The sequence below is a fragment of the Pelobates fuscus genome, chromosome 5 (assembly GCF_036172605.1).
Source record: "Pelobates fuscus isolate aPelFus1 chromosome 5, aPelFus1.pri, whole genome shotgun sequence".
NCBI classification, from domain to species: domain Eukaryota; kingdom Metazoa; phylum Chordata; class Amphibia; order Anura; family Pelobatidae; genus Pelobates; species Pelobates fuscus.
This window is the reverse complement of record NC_086321.1, coordinates 62,074,561-62,097,742: the sequence shown is the minus strand read 5'-3', so window position 1 is coordinate 62,097,742 and position 23,182 is coordinate 62,074,561. Positions and strand designations below refer to the sequence as shown.

General features: G+C 36.2%; 1 protein-coding gene across 17 annotated transcripts in view; it reads left to right on the top strand.

The window, feature by feature from the left end:
* TCF4 (transcription factor 4) overlaps nucleotides 1-23,182 on the top strand; it is a 322,114-nt gene that overhangs the window by 269,002 nt on the left and 29,930 nt on the right. For all 17 annotated transcript variants that reach the window (XM_063453921.1, XM_063453916.1, XM_063453918.1 and 14 more), the window contains 5 exons: nucleotides 2,596-2,701; nucleotides 9,510-9,643; nucleotides 11,463-11,595; nucleotides 20,247-20,314; nucleotides 21,746-21,824. In XM_063453921.1, the coding sequence (XP_063309991.1) occupies nucleotides 2,596-2,701; nucleotides 9,510-9,643; nucleotides 11,463-11,595; nucleotides 20,247-20,314; nucleotides 21,746-21,824 (520 nt within the window). The remainder of the gene's footprint in view (nucleotides 1-2,595; nucleotides 2,702-9,509; nucleotides 9,644-11,462; nucleotides 11,596-20,246; nucleotides 20,315-21,745; nucleotides 21,825-23,182) is intronic.

Here is a 23,182-nt window from a genome sequence, read left to right as displayed (position 1 = left end):
GTCTGAGTCTCATTATTACAGACAATTTTATTTTCATATGTGCTAATGCAGTTGCCCTCTGATTATTTGTGTGATAGTGGTGTATGCAACTGTTACAATTCTGATAGTGCTACTGGCTTGTGTGGTTATGTGTGTGATTGAGTAACCTGTTTGTGTTATTATATGTGTGAACTGCTATTGACTTGTGTGATTGTATGGGAGTGATGGTGGAACTAGCATGTGCGATTGATTACACGTTTAAAAAGTGCAGTTGATATGGGAAAGGCTCTAGATTCTGGGCTTTAATCCTTGAGACTTTAGTTATGTGCTATCAAGCCCCCATCATCTTCATTGAGTAAACCTGCTACATTAAAATCACTGTTGAGTTTTCTCTCAAGCCCAGCAATGTGGTGAAATGGGCAAATACATGTTTTGTTGGTCTTGGCAAAGTCCCTTCTCTTGAAGGACTAACAGACCCTATTGAGTTTAACACTTGCATTACCTTGCGATGGTTCCATTTTTTCTACTGACTACTACAAGTAGTGTATCACTCCAATCAGCATTTAAAGGCCTAGCACTTAGTGGAATTAATGTGTGACTAGTGCAATATATCCGACAATATTTATTATACAAATCTGCAGCTATTTGGGAATGTGTGCATTGCTTTGTAACACGTTAGTTTAGTTGCTCTGCAATTATACCCTTGCTTCCTAACTTGTGGCTATGGACGTGATTGTGTGAATTTTCTGTGTAAATGTAACAGGAAACAAAATTGAAGGGAAGGGGATAGCAGTATAGTTTTGCATGAAATGGTTGAATTTAACGCTTCATGGGTCACTGGTTGTCAAAAATGAGAGTCACTGTCACTCAATTAGTTAATTCCATGTCTATAGATGTACATTTTTTTGTGTGTTAAGGTGTAGGCTTTGATTTTTGCATTAATTGTTATTATATACAGTTATAAATACAACAATATACATACATTTAAATGACATTCATATCATTGGCAGTGAGATAAGATGGTGCAATATTTCACCGCGTGACGCAGTGGGTCTATGATATATCTTGCTGCCAACTGCGTTACGCCAAAGTACTGAAGTGGTTAATGTTGCAGATGTCTTTTTATTGGAGAATCCCTCCCCCCCCCTTCATTTTGCTGTGACAAGCGAATGTCAGAATAGGCTGCCTGCCAATTCTGTGATCTGCTACTTGCTTCAAAATGGAGGCAGGAGGGTATCCATTTTCATCACTGAGATGACAGCGTCTCACTCTTTCTGGCCATCTGGAATTCAACGCTTTTATAAAGAGAGAGAGAGAGAGGAAGAAAAAAACTGCGCTACATATATAAAAAAAATTGCTATAAAAAATGCTACAAAAAAGACATTTGAAACAGATGACCAAACATTTAAACATTTAACCAATGCTTTGCTCATTCCTTGATCAGCCAAAGGGTTAACCCAATCCGTATGAACGCAGATCCTTTGTTGTACCGAGCTATGTTTATGTATAGTATAAACAAGAAAATAAAAATGCTATTTTTATAAAGAAAGCAGACAAAGCTTTTGTATTCCACTAAACGAAAAAAAGAATATGTGTGCCTTTGGCAAAGATTTTGGTTCATGGCATGCACGTATGAAGCATTTACAAAAAGCAAATATTTTTCCCCTGATGCACACGCACTGTGTGTTGGTGGTCTACTACGGATCCAGGTTTTTACTGCTTTCTTTCATGTGTCCTCGAAGCGAACTAAAACTAGCGGCATTTTCTATCATCTTAATATGTTTAGAATGTTAGTGAGTTTGATCATTTTTAAGGCATTAAATATAAATATATATAAATGTGTGCATGTGTGTTTTTAATGGTTTTATTGGTGAGTAGTATTATATTACTTAGTTGAGCTTGTGGGATAACATTTACGCGTGGAGGTTAATGCTCTAAAACAAATTCTAGCAAATTGAATGTCAAATGGCAAAATTTATGAAAACATAACCAAAATGTGCTCAGAGTTGAGTTAATTTTCCCAAATCAGCAATTTATTGCCTACATTTTGCCATTTGGAATTATATGCACTGCAGTTTGCAGTTAAGATGCAAAGTACCACATGTTTTAAATTGTCAAGAACTCATTGTGTCCTTAAATCTTAAATTCACTATGAATTCACCTGGAATTACAGAAAAGTCATACTTTAGGTGAATTTTCCAGAAAAATGTGCACACAAAAAGTGAATTTTAGTGAATTGAATCCAATGGTGGTCAAGTTACCAACATTATGCTCAGTTACTCTGTAAACTAGAAAACCTGTAGGTAGATCCAAAAATAATATTAAAGGTACTCTCTAAAGCAGCAACTGTGCACAACTGATAAGTGAACTATATATTTAATGCTAGAATATCTGAGGTAGAAGATTGAGAATTAGAGTATGTTCTTTAGTAATTTTGGCCCAACCCTTAAAAATGAACCTTATATTGCTAGATACATATAGAGGCAAGAGATAAATAGACAGACAGACAGACATACATGTGTATAAAAAAAAAAGTAGATATTTTGTTTCCGTAATTTTTGGACTGTTTTATGAACTAAATATTTATTTTAGTTTTTTTTTTCCATTCCTCTGCAGGTTTATGCCCCTTCAGCAAGCACTGCCGACTACAATAGAGATTCACCCGGTTATCCATCCTCGAAACCAGCCGCCAGCACTTTTCCTAGCTCATTCTTCATGCAAGGTACAGTCCTGCTGTCTAAGAGATGAATGTGTGTGTGTGTAATATGCTGGATTGGAGCTGGCCAGGTGTGTCTCCTGGGTTTCACATCCAGTCCACAACTACTTTTTTATTTTTTTCCACAAAAATATTACCTTCAGCATATCAATTTCCATCCTCATATCTAAATTAGAGATGATGATGATAAGCCCATGATTCACAAAATACCTTATTGTCAAAACCCGTTTTGCCATCTCTCAGGGAATTTCAAGTTGCAGTGGGATGGTGGACCCAAACGTTCTCCATCATCTGGAACAAGATCTCAGACAAATCTTAACTGTTTAAGGACCAGTGAGGAACCATGCCTTCATCGCAGTATTCATGTTGAACATTTTATATCAGCATGCATTATACTATATATTATACTATATTTTTTTTAAAGCATATAATACTGGATGATTAGCATATTCCGTGATAGATAGGCTCTATCAGGACCAGATTGTCATGATCACATAGCCTGCCATTGGCTCTCTATATATTACATCTTGAAATGTACAGCGTCGATAATGTGCTGGTTGGAATTCTGGTATGTATGTTACTGTAACAATAGCTGTTATTAAAGAAATAGTGTTTGTCATGAACCTTAATATAATGTAACATCATTAGTCACTGTCCTTCTTGAAATATACATTTTAAGTGCTGGATTTGTTCCTGTCTCCACCATTTCTAAAACATTTATACACTCAAATAGCTATTGTTTGAATTTTAAAAATGTGGCATCTTCTCCTGTGCAAGAGGCCGTCCATCATGTGAGAATTATGTTATAAATACTAGAACGCTATCTTTGAATCTCCTTCTTTTGAAGAAAACCCCTTAAATTCTGATCTATCTCCAAGAAAGTTATTTTTAGTCATCAATGACAATGTCAATAATAGCTGTACGTTTCCAATAAAACCCTGAACAGCAAGGGGATTATGGGAAATATACAGAAGCATATAGATGCAGAATAAAGGCATTTAAAACTTCTAATTACTAACAAAATGAATTAAAAACCACTCACCCAAGGGACTGGAAGTTGGAGTCAGTCAATTCACTTGGAAAAACGCTTTTTTATTAATTTCAGAAGTTTTTCTTATTGACTTAAATGTCACAATCCTATGCAGAGGTTTATGGGAAATGTAAGACGTGCATGTTCCTTTAGATCAGTGGTTTCCAACCCTGTCCTCAAGTACCCCCTAACAGTCCAGGATTTAGTGATTACCAAGTTGCATCTAGGGTGTTTTTAGAAAGAAAGAAAAAAACCCACTATAGACACAACAGGGTAATCCCTAAATCCTGGGCTGTTAGGGGGTACTTGAGAACCTCCTTTGGGAACCCCTGATTTAGGTGTTTCATTAATCCATCTTGATAGGCTGCAAATGGAGCTAAAGATGAAGGAATTGTTGCACTTTTCCACAAATAAATATATATATATATATATGACATAATTAATAAAAATGCTGCAATGCTTCAGTTAAATTGCATGTAATGAGAGAGTGGTGAGCGGCTCATGGGACCGGGGAGCGCGGGGAAGGGCAGGCACCTCACCTTGGACACAAGGGGAGGGAGCCAAGAATGGGAGGAACAGGTGGTAGAGGAAGAGAGTGGCTGGTACAATTTACAGACCAATCCCAGAGAAACGCAAATGGGAAACTCTCCTTACGTAGTTTAACTGAAGTGGGATAGTACCAGGGACCTGCCTGTCCCAGCCCCAATCCTGGGCCCCCAACTGGAAGAAATACATCTCAGGTCTCCTAACGAAGTCAAAACCACATGAACAATAATAAGTTGGAATAGGGGTAGGAGGGGAGAGGGGATTGAGGGGGGGCACCAGACCCTGACAAGATACTTAGGAGTGGTCTTGAGAACCGCTAGGACTGGTTTCTTCAGATCTGAAGTGGGACACACATCACATCCACATAAAATAACCAAGGAAAAGTTGGAGTCTGAAGCCTGATTGAAGCCTCCTCTAATGTTATGGCATGATGTAAGATGAGAGACTTGCAAGTCTCCAAACCAAACATTGATTGGAAGACTTGCGTGTCTATAATTTTTGCATTTCTTTTTGCTTTTCATTCTGTTGCAATTATTTCTGATATTTTAGTGAGACCTGCGTGTCTCAAACTCTGGAGGCGATGTTCAACCTCACGATTTACCCCCCAAAAATACAATAAAAACGATATTTTCAAAAAAAAATATTTTTGGTTAATATAGACGTATATCAACCTGGCAAGCCTTTAACCCAAGTAGATATATACATAAAAGACTTATTTCAATCAATATACTTCATATACTTCATTTAAAAAAACAATCTACCAGTGGTACAGTTATACTTAATAATTAATTTACATTTTTAAAAAGTATTGGATGATTAAAGGGACACTATAGTGTCAGGAAAACCGCTTGGTTTTCCTGACACTATAGTACCCTGAGGGTGCCCTCACCCTCAGGGTCCCCATCCCGCGGCACTAAAGAGGTTAAAACCCCTTCAGCTACTCACCTTTTTCCCCCGTCGGGCTCCCTAACCTCTCCTCCACCGCCGACATCAGCATCCTTGTCTGACGTCACCGGCGCCGAATGCGCATGCGCGGCAGTGCCGCACGCACATTCAAAGTGTCCGTAGGAAAGCATTTTTCAATGCTTCCCTATGGACGCTCTGCGTGATTGAGGCATAATATGCCTCAATCATTGCCGATGCACCTCTAGTGGCTGTCCGGAAGACAGACACTAGAGGCTGGCTTAACCCCAGATGTAAACATAACAGTTTCTCAGAAACTGCTATGTTTACATCAGGCAGGGTTAACCCTAGAGGGACCTGACACCCAGACCACTTCATTGAGCTGAAGTGGTCTGGGTGACTATAGTGTCCCTTTAATAGTACTTGTATATTTACTCCTTTTCCTTTTTTTGTTTGATATTATTATTATCATTAGTATTATCATTATTATTATTATTATTGTTTGGTTTATTATTATATTTAAAACTTTAAATAAAACTTTTGAATGGAAAAAAACAATCTAATTGGTTTCAAAACTTGATGAAAGGATTATTATATTAAAAATAGTTTTGAGGTGAGAGTTGTCCTTTAAGCCCTGAAAGTGAGCTAAACAGTCATTAAAGGGACACTCTAAGTACCAATATTATTATTATTAACATTTACATAGCCCAACATATTCCACATAGCTTTATAGAAATGGGCTATTTAGAGGTGAAGATTCCCTGCTCAAATCAGCTAAGACTCTATGAGGTTAGGTGTCTTGCCCAAGGACTGATAAATAGTCCTTTTTACATTCTGCAATTCCCACCCACACCTCTAGTGGCTGCCATTAAAACAGTGACTAGAGACTTGGGACAGAAATTAACTTAGAAATGGAATCTATTTTACATCTGACATAAGCATTGCTGAGAAGCACGGCATTGGCAAATTTAAAATTGTTAAGGGTTATACTGAAAGCACCAAAACCCACTTTATATAAATGAAGCAGTTTCGGGGTATATGGCCCCTGCATGCTCACTCCTCAATTCTCTGCAATTTAGGTGTTGAATCACTTTGTTTATGCAGCCCAACTCACATCTCCCATGGCTGCGACTAAAAAGATATACAACATTTTCAGTAGTGTTTTTAAAAAAAGGAGACAAAATAGCATTCTCTTTTTAATGTTTTAGAAATTGTGTTTATTATACTCACATTGTTGTCTAGCTTCTACTTGCCTATGCTTTGCATTACTTTGTATACTACAGGTGTAATGATAACATTTCATATATTCAAAAAAGCTATTTGTTTGTGATTGCCTCTCTTTCGTTCTTTAATTTTTATATACAATTGATGCTAAACCATGTTTTTCGTAAAGAGTTTTATTTTATCTTCCACTTAAAATATAAGAGACGTAATACAAGAAAAAAAAGGGTGACCTGGTATGGTCTTAAAGATTCTGTAGAAGGAAAGATAAAAAGAAAGAAAGGAAGTTGTTTTAGAAATCTTGTGTAAATACATATTCATATTTAAATTATTTAGATCTTGTAATGCTTGGTTTTATAAGCAAACCCTCTCCCTTCCCCCTGTCCTCTGTCCTCTGTGCTGGGTGTTAAACTACGTCTATACTCTGCAGAAGCGAACTGTAATGTTGCTTATGTGGCCCTTAAAAGGGTTAAGTATTCACTTGAAACACACTCTCCAGCTTGAGAGAATAGACGCTGATGCATCATTAAGTGGGCATTCTTCCGCTGCGCACTTTGTGGGCTAGGCTTAATCATAGTTACCATTTGTGTAGTGACCGTTTGCAACCACAAAATATTTATGTTCAACCTCTTTTACTGTAATATGTGATCTCAGCTTGAATTAGGAGCTGTGGAAAAAATGTAGAACAAAACTATTTCTAGCATCCTATTATGATCATATTAGAAAACTGTAAAGAACTAATTAAAACAACATGTACCAGCATCAGAGTAAGGTCATTAATATCCTGAAATCTGCTTATTCAGGGGCAGTTTTGTGTGTGATAGCTCTATTTGATATTGTTTTAGGGTTTTTCTGTGCCAGTTTCCATCACGTTGAAATTTTGGGTTCTGAGTGTTTCCCAGATATTATAATATTCTACACTGAACTGCTCAATAAATACATTCTACTGCACAGAAAAAAGTGGTTGTTGAAATTAACAGCATTCATATCCTTCAGTGATAACTGTTAAAAGAGCCTAACGTGCGGAAGAACTCATGTTGGTCAATACATTTTGCACTCATAAAAACGTATGTTCAGTGGATGATGTTATTTGGTGATATAAGTAATGCACGTGAAATCAAAATGACGATAAAGTTGCTCTAAGACATTTTTTTTCTTATGATCAAGCCAGTTTATTTGTGTAATTCACTATGCAATATTGTTTTAGCACAGGCGTTTCCAATCATTGTCATTTGCCAGACTTAATATATTCATATATTTAACCCATGTTAAAGGTTGGTGAGATAGCTCAGTGGGCTAAAGCATCGTCAATAAAATCTATGTAACTCTTGGTGGTCACAGGTTCAAATCCTGGCCAAAGTTGTCTCAGCTGTAGATAGAATGAGGACCAGTAAAATACCCCTGGTTGTACTTGGAAACCAGAGTAATCTGAATGTACCTTTCTTGGTTAAATACTTTATTATTATATATATACTACCTTTATAATATATTTAATACCTTGTACCTTGCATTGTCACAACCCATATACATGCATAGTCAGAAGGCCTCCATAGTCTTCCCAACACACTAATGTTAACAGTCCTGGACTCACACTGATATTACACACCCAAAAAACTTTCATGTCTGTTCTGAAGGGTATCTACATTTCAAAGCTATATCACAATTTCCTGCTTATAATAGATAAATGTATGCAACTTTATTGCAGCAAAATGATTCACAGAAATAAAAAAAAGTTTAATATTGTTCCTTAATTAGTCAAGGTACTTGAGACCACACCACGTAAATCTTAATTTTCAGTTCAGGAAGATTAATTAAAACTAACAGACAGGTTTTTAAGTGTAGCCACACTTTGTATACCTACACTCTTACCTACACAAATAAAAGGACAAAACAATCTGCAAACCACATACAAACACTATATAGTATTATCACCGCGGCGCACAGGCCACCACCAGTTAACATCACACTTTTGAAAAACACCCCAGTTCTGTCTGCAGAGAAATACATTGCTATGACATAATAGCTATTGGCTTTATTAAAGGGTCATTCCAAGCATCATAACCACTACAGCCTACTGTAGTGGCTATGATGTACGAAGTTCACTGGCCTGGTTTCCCATTAATAGGGTACACTCTTTGTCTATGGCTGACAATGTGCAGCCCACTTCAGCAGAGCTGTGGAAGATGCTGAGCCCATCGGCCATTAATTGAGTGAGAGCATCGGCTTATCACTCTCAGCCAATGGATGCAACTCTGTGCATAGAAATATTCACAGAATTTACATTAGTCAGCCTGGAATTCTTGTTCTGGTCTGACTAATGATGCTCCAATGACCACTGGCAGTTACATCCCTGGCAGCAAAAGGGTTAAACTCCATATGTGCAGCATTGATAGCAAAACACTGACACCATGACCACTTAAAATCACTGAAGTGTTCATGGTACTTGGAGTAACCCTTTATGGCATTAAAATTGTGCTTATTTAATTATATTTTATAGCATGGCAACTCTAGCACATACTAAAAAGAACATTGCAATATAATGGGTAATCACACACCTGTTTCCTCTAATATTTATGGATAAGATAAACATATACTGTATTATATTCTTTTTTTTTTTTATTTATGTAAAACGTAATGCTCAAGAAATGTGTCCATCGGAGCAGAAGGACTCTCCCTTATTTCCATGTGTTAAAATACACAATATATTGAGCATCTGTGATGGTTGCTGTGGTATAAATACATACATACATAGAAAGAAATGTTGCAATAAAAGTGAGAAAAGTAGCCATCGTTCTTTCTAATGGTCTATTCAATACATTCATGACCTGCCCATGAAAGAACTTTAAGTGGCAGTTGGTGAAGATGGAACACTTAGTAGGTGGAACTACACATTAAATTCAACATTCCGAGAGAATAGGGAACTGCCTGATTTCTAAACTTTGCTGGTCCATATGTATACATAGGTTTAACCCCTTAAGGACACATGACATGTGTGACATGTCATGATTCCCTTTTATTCCAGACGTTTGGTCCTTAAGGGGTTAAAACTCTACAAATTGTTTTATACAGTTTTTTTTGTGTTGTACTTTAAGCATCTTAATTTTTGTTTCTCAGATGGTCACCACAGCAGTGATCCATGGAGTTCATCCAGTGGAATGAACCAAGGTGGTTACGGGGGAATGCTAGGAAACTCTTCTCATATGCCACAGTCAAGCAGCTATTGCAACCTGCATCCACATGACCGATTGGTAAGCCATGACATGATGAAATTATCAAATGTTCACATTATCCCATGATGGAGATTTATATGAATTGTGAGACAATATAGGTGTTGTGTTGATGTTGCTTTATTCACCAATTCTATAGAAATGTGACCATTGTATTCTCTGTTTTACATTTATTATTCATTTAGAAATCAGTGGTTATACAATATTTTGTCTCTTGCAGTTTTCCCTGATTTGGGGCATTGTCCTATGTAAGATCACTTTGATTGCATTTAAAAAATGTGTTAAAGGCTTTGAAGTTTGCTGCTGTATATCTGAAACAAATACACAAAGGGAAAAAAATACCAATTTACAAAATAAAAGACACTAAATACAGAATACTTTTGTTATGGGTATCTGCTTTCAGTAGTTTATACTTTTCAGTATCCTTTATCAATCTTCAACTCTGGAATGTGTAGCCCTGTACCAGCTAGAGCAGTGGTCTCCAACCCAGTCCTCATGGACCACCAATAGTCCAGGTTTTGTCAGTATCTCCATTGGAATAAAATAGGGAAATGCACTGTTGGTGGTCCATGAGGACTGGGTTGGAGACCACTGAGCTAGAGGGACCACATGTCATCGGAGGTTGTTAACAAACTTGGAAAAAGTTCTAAAAGTGAAACCATCACCATGGCAAACATTGTAAATGTTGATAATTGTGTCACCTTTGCCCAGTATTGCTCTTTATATGTAATCCTTTTGTATTTACATCAACCATTGTCAAAATGTTTGCAGTTATATTGTTAATAAAAGACTAATAGATCTGCAGTCAGTAAATTACTAAAATAATTTAACTTATTCATTGTGAAAAAACAATTAACATTATGAAACTTTGCCAAGGAAATTGCAATGTTAAATGGACACTCGAGACCCCTGAAGCACTTTAGCTTGCTGATTGCTTTATATGTGAAGAGTGTGTTCTCTTTTTCACATTGTATAAAAGTGCAGATTTTGAATAGAAATTGGCCCTTCTATAAATTAACCTTGTTACATCCCCCTACCTTTCAGTTGCCATGTTGTGTTACTTCCTGGTAGTTTAGCTCACTAATCTAAAGAGGCAGCAATTGCCCAAAGCACCTGCCTTGCAAAGACTTCTAATTGAGCTGCATTGGGAAGTCTGTGATTGGACAGTCACAGAAAGTTTGGGTGGGATTAGACGAGAATGACTTGCAAGGCTGCAGACAAGGGATATGCTGTTTTTAGATAGATCATCAAAGAAAAATGCATAATTAAATTAATACATGTTTTAATTCGGGGTATGTCTCCTAAACACAATCTTTCATTATTTTTGTATTTTGGGGTAGGAGTGGAGTAATATGGAGTAATATACTAAGAGTAACTTTAAGAGGTAATAAAAACCATTATATTACCATTACAGCTCATTGCATTGCTTATGATGCTATAAATCTATGGGTACCATCCCTTGGTTTTGGAGTGGTTTGAAACAAAATCACCATTGTCTGACCTCTCTTCAGGCATAGTGACAATGCAGAAATTGCACTTCTTGTAAAGAGCAAAGTCATCCAACCTTGGAATTCAATAACACCAGTGCTCTCTCAATCTATCATTATGTGAAATGTGGTAAATATTAAACAATTATTTTATAGCAAGATGGTAAATTTTACAAGATAACTGTTTTCACACTGAAAAGCAGAACAATACAGCATCATGCATAATCATGTTATTTATGTTCTCTATTATTTTACTATAATACTGTAATACATATGTTTAAAAACATTTTCCCTCATATTTCTGTAAGACAATTACTCTAAAAAAATAATAATTCTATGTTCTTTTTCTACAGAGCTACCCAACCCATTCCTCCACAGACATCAACTCCAGTCTTCCACCAATGTCCAGCTTTCATCGTAATGCTACAAATCACTACAGTACCTCGTCATGTACGCCTCCTGCCAACGGAACAGAGAGCATTATGAGTAAGATTTCTGTTTTTGCTTTAGGACTATGCCACAAATTGCTAACATGCAGGCATTAGTAGTACTAAGAAGCTTTCAACTTTTTAATTATGAGCATGAGAGAGACTTTGTCAAAAATAAAGTACGCAGACATTCTCCGAGTTGGTCTCTAAGTAATGTCCACTTTAGAAGATGTCCTCTGCAAGGATCAGAAATCAAGACAGATCCCAGTATTTGGGATAATCTATAGGGATGGAGTCTCTTAAGGCTTTCACATCTTTTGTTCAAAAGTATCTTTATTTTAGCAATATTAAATGTAAAGTTCGGAAGTCTACCAAAGACAAAAAAGTGTGCATGTGTGTTTTTGAAATATATGTGTCTATATAATATGTCATATATATTAACCCCATGCCTTTCAACTTCCTATCCAACTGTTTTTGTTTGGAACTGGCAGTTGAAAGACAAGGGCTGAATTTGCATAAAAAGCTTTTGAAAGTATGAAAAGTAACTAACCCTTGAGGATAAATAACTTTAAATAGACTTTAAATTTGCATATTCCGTTTATATGCAGTCTTTTTTTTTGTTTTTTTTACTAGAAGCTTAAGTTAAAATGGGACCATGGCAGATTCACTTTTAACAATAACATATGTCTACATACAGTGCCTATCTATTAATTTATGTAGCATATTAAAAGGGAAAGCCCTTTTTAAATTTAATTTGTGTAAACTACTTTTGAATAAAGCAAAGTTATAAACTTATCGTTCATTGATTTTGGCTTGAATTGTGAGTGGTCTTCCTGCAGCTAGCAAGGAGCAATGGACACACGAGAAATATCTCTAAGAGATGGTCGAAAATGTAAACTAAAAGTAATAACATATGAAAATGCATAATATTCAGCTATTTTTTTTTTTTTTTAGCTTTGCAAGTTACAAATTATTTAACTATAGATATTAAAAGCTCTCTGTATTGGTTATGGTGCCAGGAGTGCCCTGTTACCCCTTACCCCCCCCACATCTCAATTTATATAGTCAAACCATTTTACAATGATTTCACTTCTTATCTGGGGTGTTCCAGGCATTGCTTCCTGCCTCAGCCAATGGAGTGGTTATGGTGCCTGGAGTTTTCATTTAACTTATCCTGCGTTGGTTCTGTACCCAATCAGCATACTGTAAGTGCATCAATATATGTACTTTTTGAACTGCAGTCAATGCATTAAGCCAATGTTCAGAGCATGCTGAGAGTTGATCAGCCTGGCAAGCATTCTTGCTTTACTGACCCACTCCTACATTGGAGGCACTGCCATTATTCAAGGGAATACACATTTAGGCATAACTTGCATCACTGGCACACTCTCAAAGGCCTATCCACCCCCTGTCCTGGTGTAATAGATCGACGGGCACCCTGACTAGGTACCTCAGTTGAAGGATGCTAGTAGCGCTTCCTGAGGGTTTCCAGCACTCCAGCAGACACCATAACCACCATCGACTCCTCCAGAGAGCAAGGCAGAAACAAGCTCTTACAAGAGCTTAGTATTGATTTAGCAAGGGAGGATGACAAGCATAGCAATCCCTTGTAGCAGATTCCCCCAATAAGAGACAGGATTCAGACTGAGGGTGAAGTAGAACTCAAGCTTTTAATCCAACACTCTGCTTTTATGCCCATTTTACAAACATAGTACTGTCCACAGGGTTTTGAAGAACAACCAATTAATACATTACAACACAGCTAAACACTCCCATTCATACCAGCAGAAATCCTCCCCTCTGTCTGTGATACAATTATCTCAACACAATAGACTAACTTAATTATCACAGGCAGAAAATATACAGTTTTTACACAATATTAATAACTTTCAAAATATATGTGCCATTCACATAAAACTTACATTTTCAGAATCATCAAACTCCATATACAAACATACTCAAAAATCATACAATTCCCTCCAGTGGTTTGAAAGTTAGGTGTGGTAACTTACTTATCTCCAGTACAGGGTATATCTCCATTTACAACAACAGTAAAATACCTAAAAATACATTATTCCCATTATATGACCAGAACCCCCACATTCAACCTATCCCCAGATAGTTTGGATCTGAGCGCTCACTATATCCGAACAGCGCTCAGATCCCACAAACACAGTCAAATCGCCATGGGGTTAAACCATAGCAAGGGCTGATGAGAGACAGAGGAGGGGCAAAACAGCAAGTTCCAACTGGTCTGGCAGTGTCCCTGGGACAACACCCTGCTGGAGAACAATAGACAGGAAACGGGGGAGGGGCACACCTTCCCATGCATTCAAAGGGGCAGAAAAAGTGTTTCAAAATGCAATAAGCCCAAATAAGTTTCTTAAAGGGCAATACATCCCAGGGGCCATAGTCACATGGCAGAAGGCTGGCAATCAGTCTTCTCCAATGCCCCGTGGCGAGGCTGGTTCCGCCACACCTGGTTCATACCTCACACAGTTTAAATGGATGGATATGGTCAGATACATGGCAAAACAGTCAATAAAATTCACTGTATAAGATAGTATATGCATTTCTTCCTGTGTGCATATAGTGTGCCTTCCTGCATATATGTTTTGTGCTAGAATAAATGGAAGCTGAGAGTTAAAAGAAAAAAAAACCTCTTAGATCTAATGGAATTTCTGGGTAGTTTTAGATGTCTGTTAAAATTAGCAAAAACAAAGGTTTATAAGACTCATCAAGAATGCAAAAAAGTGTTAGAACATTCCCTTTGAATAGCCTCTGCTGAGGAAGGTCTCAGATGTGTGTCATTTGTCCATTAGGAGGGCAACCTTGCCACACCTCCATTCTGTGGACTAGATGGTTATTGGCCATGTTTACTTCTTTCTTGTCTGGTGGTCTTTTGTTTCACTTCTACCCTGTTGTTACAGAAAGGCCTGTTGAGATAAGAAGCAGCCCAGGCTAAATATTTAATTCACTACTCGTATAGTCATTATTGAGTACTGTTTTCTTGGTTTCATAATGTTTTGGTAACAAAACCTTAACCAGTTCTTGTTTTGTGTTTGAAGACATAGGATCAAACTGTCACTAAGCATGGCTAGAGGAAATCAAATTGGAACGGATACTTGTAAAAGATTTCACATTCCTATAGTTATCTTTTCAGTTTTAGATATTAATTTGTGTATTGTTCTAGAAGTGCTATGATTCACAGTTTTGTGTTTTTTATTTTTTTTATTTCTTAGCATGATTTTCTGGTTTGAGATTAAAAAAAACTTGGTTCTGTTTTAAAACCATTTAGTTGCCCATTATGCCTTCTGCTTATTTGTTTGGTCTATCTCACTTGTCTGCATTTTGTATTACTTTGCTTATACATTTAAATTATAACCTGCTTTATTGCACTATATCAACCTTTCATTGCATCCAGAGCTCCAGCAGCTTAAGCACTATCTGCAAGATTTTTATATAGTATAATTTCAGAATTTTGGCGTATTACTATTGTATCTTTCTGACTGGTGCACCTAACTAAAGCAGCAATGTGATTGGTTGGCAAAGCCTAGCCAATCACATTAACATCTTGAGTGAAGAAGAATGGGTTCTGAAAACTCTCCACTTCACCAGACAGGTCTGTTTTTCCACAGTCCCTAGTTGAATTCATTATATATATATATATATTTTTTTTTTTATTGTGTACTGTCTTCTTCTCCTTTGAAATTGCATTGGGACTTTTAAGGGTTCTTTTTATTATTTTTATTTTTAATAGATGTCTGTTTGAATGGACAGAAGATGAGGACACGTAAACATCGTTTGACAACGCTGGATAATAGTATGTGTTAAAATATTTTAATTATAGGTGAAGGCTAGGAAATACACTCTCCCAGCTTCCCTATATTTAGGGGTGACTTGAGGGAAGATGGGGCTTTTTTTCTATGGACCTTTAGTCTCAGGAGAATTGGTTAGTCCCCTGGTGCATTACTTGAGCGTTAACACATTGTGTCACAAGATGGAATTGGGGGCAATACTTTACAATTTGGATGTAATTAAATAGTTTAGTTAAAATATGTCGTCTTATTTTTCAGCCAAAAGAAAATATTTGTATTCCAAGGCAGTAGCTGAATTGTCAGCAGAGTTTCTTTTATTGAAAAAACAAATTTGCCCAATTCAGCTATTGCAACTGAATCTATTAGTCTAGTTGTGAATTCAGAGTTTATTGCACTTATTTCACTAGTTCTTTGTTTGCTTTTTTTTTTGTTCATACCTGATTGCAACATTGCAAAATATTTTACATCATAAGGTTGAACCAGAAACAAATGAATATCCTACTTTCTCTAGCTCTTTATTCACTCTGTATAATTAAAATGTTTAGTGAATCTCTAAAACCCAGGGATATACGATTTATTTTAAAGAAAACTTCCTGATTCAACCAATCTTGTGTCACATTTGTACCACAAGTTGCATGATCTTCACATGCCTGGCAAAATATGGGCACTACAAAACAGGTGTTTTTGCATTGCATGTCTGATATCCAAAAACAATACAAAAACAATGCATACCTCATAGTATCTGCATGCTCCATAGTATCACATCAATTAAATGAAAGTACATAATTTTCTTCCGTTCCGATGATATCTTGAGTTCCTCGTCAGTCCTCTATAATGGGCATTTAATATTCTTTATAAAAATGTTATAGGTTCAATGTAGCGTGGGGTGTCCTGCTAAAGTAGAAAGGCTCTTTTTTTTAAATTTTACCTTCAATACTTTTACTTTGTTAGAAGTTCTTTCAAGCCTTGTAATGTTCACTGCTCATAGATAAACTAAAAACAGATTTAGTTGTTCTCTTTCTGGATATAGGAAAATCGTGCCATTATATTTGAGATTGAATGAAAATGAACCACGGCAGCACACCTATGACAAATTAAGCATATACTGACTGTATCATAGTATTTCAAAAAAATGTATTGCTTATCACACACTACAAAATGTGAAAGGACTAAAACTCATCAGAGTCTTTTTATGCGCTCCATATATAACCCCTTTTAATAAGTCTGTATTGATTTAGTAAAACTATTTTTCGCGGAGTGTGTGCGTGCCAAAAATATGTTTGGGTAAACATGTGCCAGGACCATTTCTCTGACATTCCCCAGGCGGACACTTTATGTCATCGGAGGAGAACATGACCAATTGTGGTAGCCAATCCTTCGTTTCCTTGATTTCCTTAATTTAGTAACTTCACTGGCTAGTTAATCCTACCCTGAAGGGTTTTTTTTTTTTTTTTTTATCAGTGAGATAATGCCATGGTTAATGCACCATGCCAGCCTTTTCCACTTAACCTTTCATCTCTCTGAGGTTGATAGAATGAGTAGCATTGAGTTGGGTAATATTCAAATTCTAGAGGACCCAACGTGTTTTCATTCTGATCAATTTGATAGTATTTTAATATTATTTGGTATTGCTAAGCATCTAAATAAACAATGTTTGTGCAGATATTGTGGCCAATAGCTCCTACACCAGAATAATGCTTAGTTTAAAGGACAACTGCAACCGCCATGAACATTTCTGCTATTAGAAGTGTTCATAGTGGTAGAAATCTGTATGTGCAGCATTTCAGCACTATTTACACCAGCAGCACATGTAGCGTAATGTCAGTTCTGTGCAAAAATTACAAAACAATAGGAAAGGCTGGCTGCGCACAGGTGGAATAAAGCTCTTTGACACTTATTTTGGTGTTCTGTGCACAAATTATGTATGCACACAGAACATTAGCAACAGACATAGTGAGATTCTTGCAATGTTAATGCTTCAGAGTCTCCTCCCGTACAATGCCTCCCCACGTGCTCTCTCACATCCCTCTCCACCTCACCCCAGTGACAATAATTGGATTTTCTTTTTTGAAAATGACCCTCCCTCCCTCCCAACCCTACCCAGCTCAGAGCATGCACTCTGAGCCAGTGAAATTTTCCAATCAAATGCTTCTGTTTGTACTAATGAGAGGGAGGCTGTGACGTAAGACGGCGTGTGGAATCGAGGGAGTGGAGCTTTACACCAGCGCTGGATTCCAGGTAAGTTTAAAAATTATTTTGCACGTATATGGGGTGGAGATAATGAATAATGCCCAGTAAGATAATCTATTTTATTTTTATTTTTTTAAGTAGTTTAAGCAAAATGCATTTTTTTGTTCTATCATCAATAATTTTGGGGAATATCTAAAAAGCAATACATTGAGAATTAGAACACATAAAGAGATAGGTCAGTGGCATTTCCTTTAACAAACAAGATGGATGTCAATAGAACATGTGATACATTGATATAACCTTTGCTGTACACCGTGTACAAGTTCACTTTTACAGGAATTTGTGACTATTATTATATTATTGCCAGTGAAAACATAACTATATCTTACAAAAATATTTGATTCACTGTCTTTGTTTACATGCTATTTGCGGGAAATAAACTACCTCACTTCATTTATTACTTTCAATGTGGTCCATCACCATTCCACGCTTGTCTGGCCATTTGCCAGAAGAATCAAAGCAGCTTTTGGAGATCAAATGCAGTTTATTTTTATTTCCTGTCAGTTGCAAAAGCCCTATTCATGCCAATCGTGTTTCAAACAGTTTTGCCTGTTTTGTGTTATTTCACAGCATGGTTTACATTAGACTTATAGACTTGAAAAAAAATTATAAAAAAAATATTTATACACACACAACACACACAACACATACAACACACACAATGCACACATGTATATATATAACAGATACAATGTGTATCTTGTAATACCTTTTTACAGCTACAATCTCTTCTTGAACACTATGTATAGATACAGACAAATTCAAAGACACAAATTCAAACAGACTAATTCAATCAGACGAATTAAAACAGATACATTAAAATATATATAAACATAGTGTTCAAGTAGAGATACAAATTGTATCTGTTTTTTACATATATATATACATATATATAGGCTGCACTCTCTGGCTTTTAAATCTCAAAAAAAGTGCTTTATTCCATAAATAACTTGATCCTGAGGAAGGTCCCTGCGTGGACCGAAACGTCGATTTACTTGTTTTATGGAATAAAGCACTTTTTTGAGATTTAAAGCCCGAGAGCGCAGCCTACATTTTTGAAAAACTGGTATACATCAAAATCCCTAAAAGGACTGGCACCCGGCAAACTACTCCACTGCATCAAGGCAGTAGGACATTTAAGCGTGAGTGCATGGATATATTCACTGTTGATATACATATATATATATATATATATATATATATATATATATATATATATATAAACACTGCGTGAACACACTTCGCTCCACTTAAACATTATCCTTATTATACATAAGCATTATCCTAACAAGCAACACAACACTACACTTTATCCTCTACCTTATCCTTATAATGCATACACCATACTAAAACTAAACATTAATCCTTGCATTAACCTATTGTACCACTGCTCCACCCTTCTGATCTCTCACTTCAAGCAGGAAATGTTGAGTCCACAACAGGAAGCAATAGCATGATGTGCAGTATTATCACACCAGAGATTACATTTTTACTTTTTAGATGATTTTTTTAGATGATTTCTAACCTTGGATGGCCATGATAAGGTGCTAGGGCTAGGAGCAGTTTAGGACAGCCCATCGTTGTTGTCCAATATTGGAAGGATAATGCAGAAGTTAAACCTCTGGTGTAGCTAAGTAGCAGCTGTATAGGGTCTAGAACGTGGCTGCTGCAAGATCCTTGATGTTTGTCAAACTAGTCAAAAAAGGGGGACTGCAAACAAATATTCCTTTCACCATAACCACTACATTAAACCGTAGTGGGTAAACTTGGATAGACAATGGAACTGCTCACAGCATTTCGTTAACATTAAAAAATAAAAGAAAAAAGAACGAGAACTGGTTGCGCAAGTCAGTGGAGTCCTTTACAGCTTCTACTCAATTGTGCCAACATTTTTCAATTATTTTCTGACAAGTGAATGAGCTGCCAGGTTTAGCTGTATTTTACTGATATATTAAATTTTTTACCTCTCTGTCCCCATCTATCTGCCTGTTTATATAATATATAAAGTTCTATACTGCCATTTCTAACCATCTGTCTGTCGTTCTATTACATACTTACTCTGACTTCAATTTATCTACCTGTCTTTTATATATACAAATCTTTTATATATCTACACATCTATTGGTCTTTAAAAGTTTCATACTCTCCTCTACCTATCTGCCTACCTGCCTGTTATAATGCTTTCTGTTTAGTTATTTCCTGGTTTCAGAATGTCCAATAACATGTGACTAGCAAATACAGAATGTATTCCATATAGGCATCATGCATTCGTTGCTTTGTAATAAATAGAACTTAACAGTGGAAATAATGCCACCACAACCCAAATTAACATAACGTTTCTACTGAACTTTCTATTTCTGATTGTCTGCTTTCATTCACGAGCTGCTCCCGATCACCTGGGTATCGTGTAGAGCAGAAGAAGATCTAAATAAATAACCAAGTCAAGTTTCCATTTTCCCTTTAAAAATGTAACATGACTATATTTGACATCTACCATAGCAAACAAATTAATGCTAATTGAAGATTAATGTGATATAATTAGCATTAAAATGCAATTAGATTATGGGTAAGTGGACTAGGAATAGAAAACTGGTGCAATGCCTCTCTGCTTGTTTTAACACTCAACCTTTTGTTTTTACAGCAAATCGAGGAAGCGGTACCGCTGGGAGCTCGCAGACCGGTGACGCACTGGGGAAAGCGCTTGCATCTGTAAGGAAATGTATTCAACATTACTAGAATATTCTTTCTAATCGGAATGTGTGATTTTACCTCTGTCGCAATACCAAAACTCTGTGCTTTCCATTGGCACTTAGAATGCTCAAATGCTACCAGGATCATTAAAGATGTAATTCATCCTCAATTAAAAATTGTCGATTTTGGGCATTCATAATTTTACCATTCTGTGTTGGAACAGTTAAGAAATTCGTCATCCCTTCACCACAATGTTATGATATTTTATGTTGTATATGAGTTCTTTTCTGTTGCCTATTACATTACTAAACTAGTTATAAATCGATATGTATATGGAGTTAGCATATGGCAATATAAAAATGGGATTGGCATATTGGGATGTACCATTCATACCTCAAATATTTTACTTAACCTTTAAGACAGTGAACTCTTAAGAACTGTCCTTGCTACTATACTTAATATACATATCTATTTAACAGAACCCTGTTATATTCATAATTTTTTATTGCAATAAAATACCGTATTAATTTGAATGCGCATTAGATTCGATAGCGCATTACATTCAGGGCGAAATTTTACATTTTCTGTCGAATTGCATGCTGGCGAATTAAAACTGGTGCTTTCAAACTAGTGAATTCAAACAGACAAATTCAAAGACACAAATTCAAACAGATGAATTCCATCAGACGGATAAAAACAGATGAATTAAAACTGGTGAATTCAAACAGACGAATTCAAACAGACGAATTCAAACAGGTGAATTCACACGGGCGAATTTCATTCTGGCGAATTAACGCAGGCAAATTGCGTTCCTGAAAGAGGGCTTAAGAAAAAATAGACGTAACATATAACACTAAAATTGAAATACCATCAACGTTACTATGGTATGTGGCAATAAACATTTTCATTGTAGTACAATGTTGTATAGTAGTATCTTCTTGTGTAAATGTGCATTACATTCGCCAGCAAAAACATTTTTCAGTTTCTAGGTTTAAAAAATTGAGGTGCGCATTAGATTCAATGACGCATGATTTGAGTAAATTGGGGTAGTATTTTTACTTTAACATTTTATGTTTCTCAGGCAAACATGTTTATAAGACACATATGTTGGCTACTGTGTCTGTGTTTACATCCACCCTTTCTCACACCAAGAAGCACAACATCCCACAATACATGGCACATGCACATGTGTAAGCAGCGCATTGTGGAGTCTTTTACACTTTTATTTACAAAGTTCTGTCTCAAAATGTAATTTTAATTCCAACTCAGGATAGTCTTGTGCTTGTGTCAAATTTCAAATATTTCTGGAATGTGACCCTACTGCCTTGTAAAAAAAAGTTGTCACTAATGTTTTGCCACTGAAAAACTGTGACATGAGTGCTTATTTAGCAGTCCTCTTCTAGCAAAACAATAATAAACCAATTTTAATTTTCTTTTCTTCTCCTCAAGATTTATTCTCCGGATCACACCAACAACAGCTTCTCATCTAATCCTTCAACTCCGGTTGGATCACCTCCTTCTTTGTCAGGTATTTCGTTACAACAGCTTTCAATACTTTGTCATTTTCAACACATGTGCTTACAATGGTGGACCTTCCCTATCTGTTCATAAAGAACGATAGGTCTAGTTCTGGGCCAAAATAGTTGGAGTTGGCTGCACATGGTCAGTGTTCTGAATATAGAGGTAAAAGTTGTCTCAGAAGCTGGTGTTTACCAACTGTAAAGTTGGCAAATCAGGTTGAAAAACAGAAGCAACATATCTCTCAATTTTCATTCAGGTTTATTGAAATGTGAAACAGATTATGTCACTGTATTTTATTTGATTTTGATTTGGTATTGTTGGAGTTGGGCAACTGCAGTCACTGGTGAAAACTTGTCTTGCAGTAAAATCAATATTACTTTTCCATTTCCAATGTCCTGAGGTTAATCGTTTTCAATCACCTTCATGGATACACAGTGGAGATCAATAGAGGTCACATTGCTAGTCCAGAAAACTTGCTCCATAGTGTCGCAATGAGGTAGACTTAGAGAAAAGCAACTTGTTATAGTCCATCCATTGAACTGTAATGTCCATGGACATTATGTGCATTATGAGCAGCTTCTTCCATAGACAAATTGAAGAGAAAAAATGTATATCCGTGCTGGAACATTCATATCAGTAAGTTCTTCCATGATTTAGCTGTATGTGATTGTGTTGGCTGCTTTTAATTGGCTCTCCTTATTAATATAAAGCTGTGTTTAGATGTTACCCTCACTTTGTGGAAACTATATTAATATTCTGTACTTTCTGGTAAAACATAATATGTACAACATCTTGTGTTACATATGATGCATGGTTCTATTTAATCAAATGTGTCACTAGGATCTTCATAAAGGAACTGCAGACATTTTGGGCACATATGCTACACTGAATTTTTTTTGTTCAAGCAGAAATATGGAACATATGTATTATTGAAACACTTCCGCTAGGTGTTGTATCTGCATTTACTATTGTTACGCCATGCAGGCAGACTTTGGTGCTATATACACAGATGGTAGTTCACACACCAGTAACCTAGTTCTTCAACAATAGTTGTTGAATATTCACTGAAAGCATTGTGCTTCATTATAAGACAATATAAGAGTCTGCCTCCTGTTTATGTTTACTTGGTTGGCATCATGTCCCCACTATCTGTGTCCATCTATAGAATGATGTATATATTAGTAGATATCTCTATAATATAAAGAACTCAATACATATATATGTGGAACAAAAAGTTATTCTATACAAAATTTTTTTTCCCCATTTAGAGTTCTGTTCCTTAGGCACTAAGTTAGTTTACATTTTCCTAAGGTGTAAATTTGTAAGTAAAACTCACAAAGCTTAACCAGCTTAACCAACTTGTGT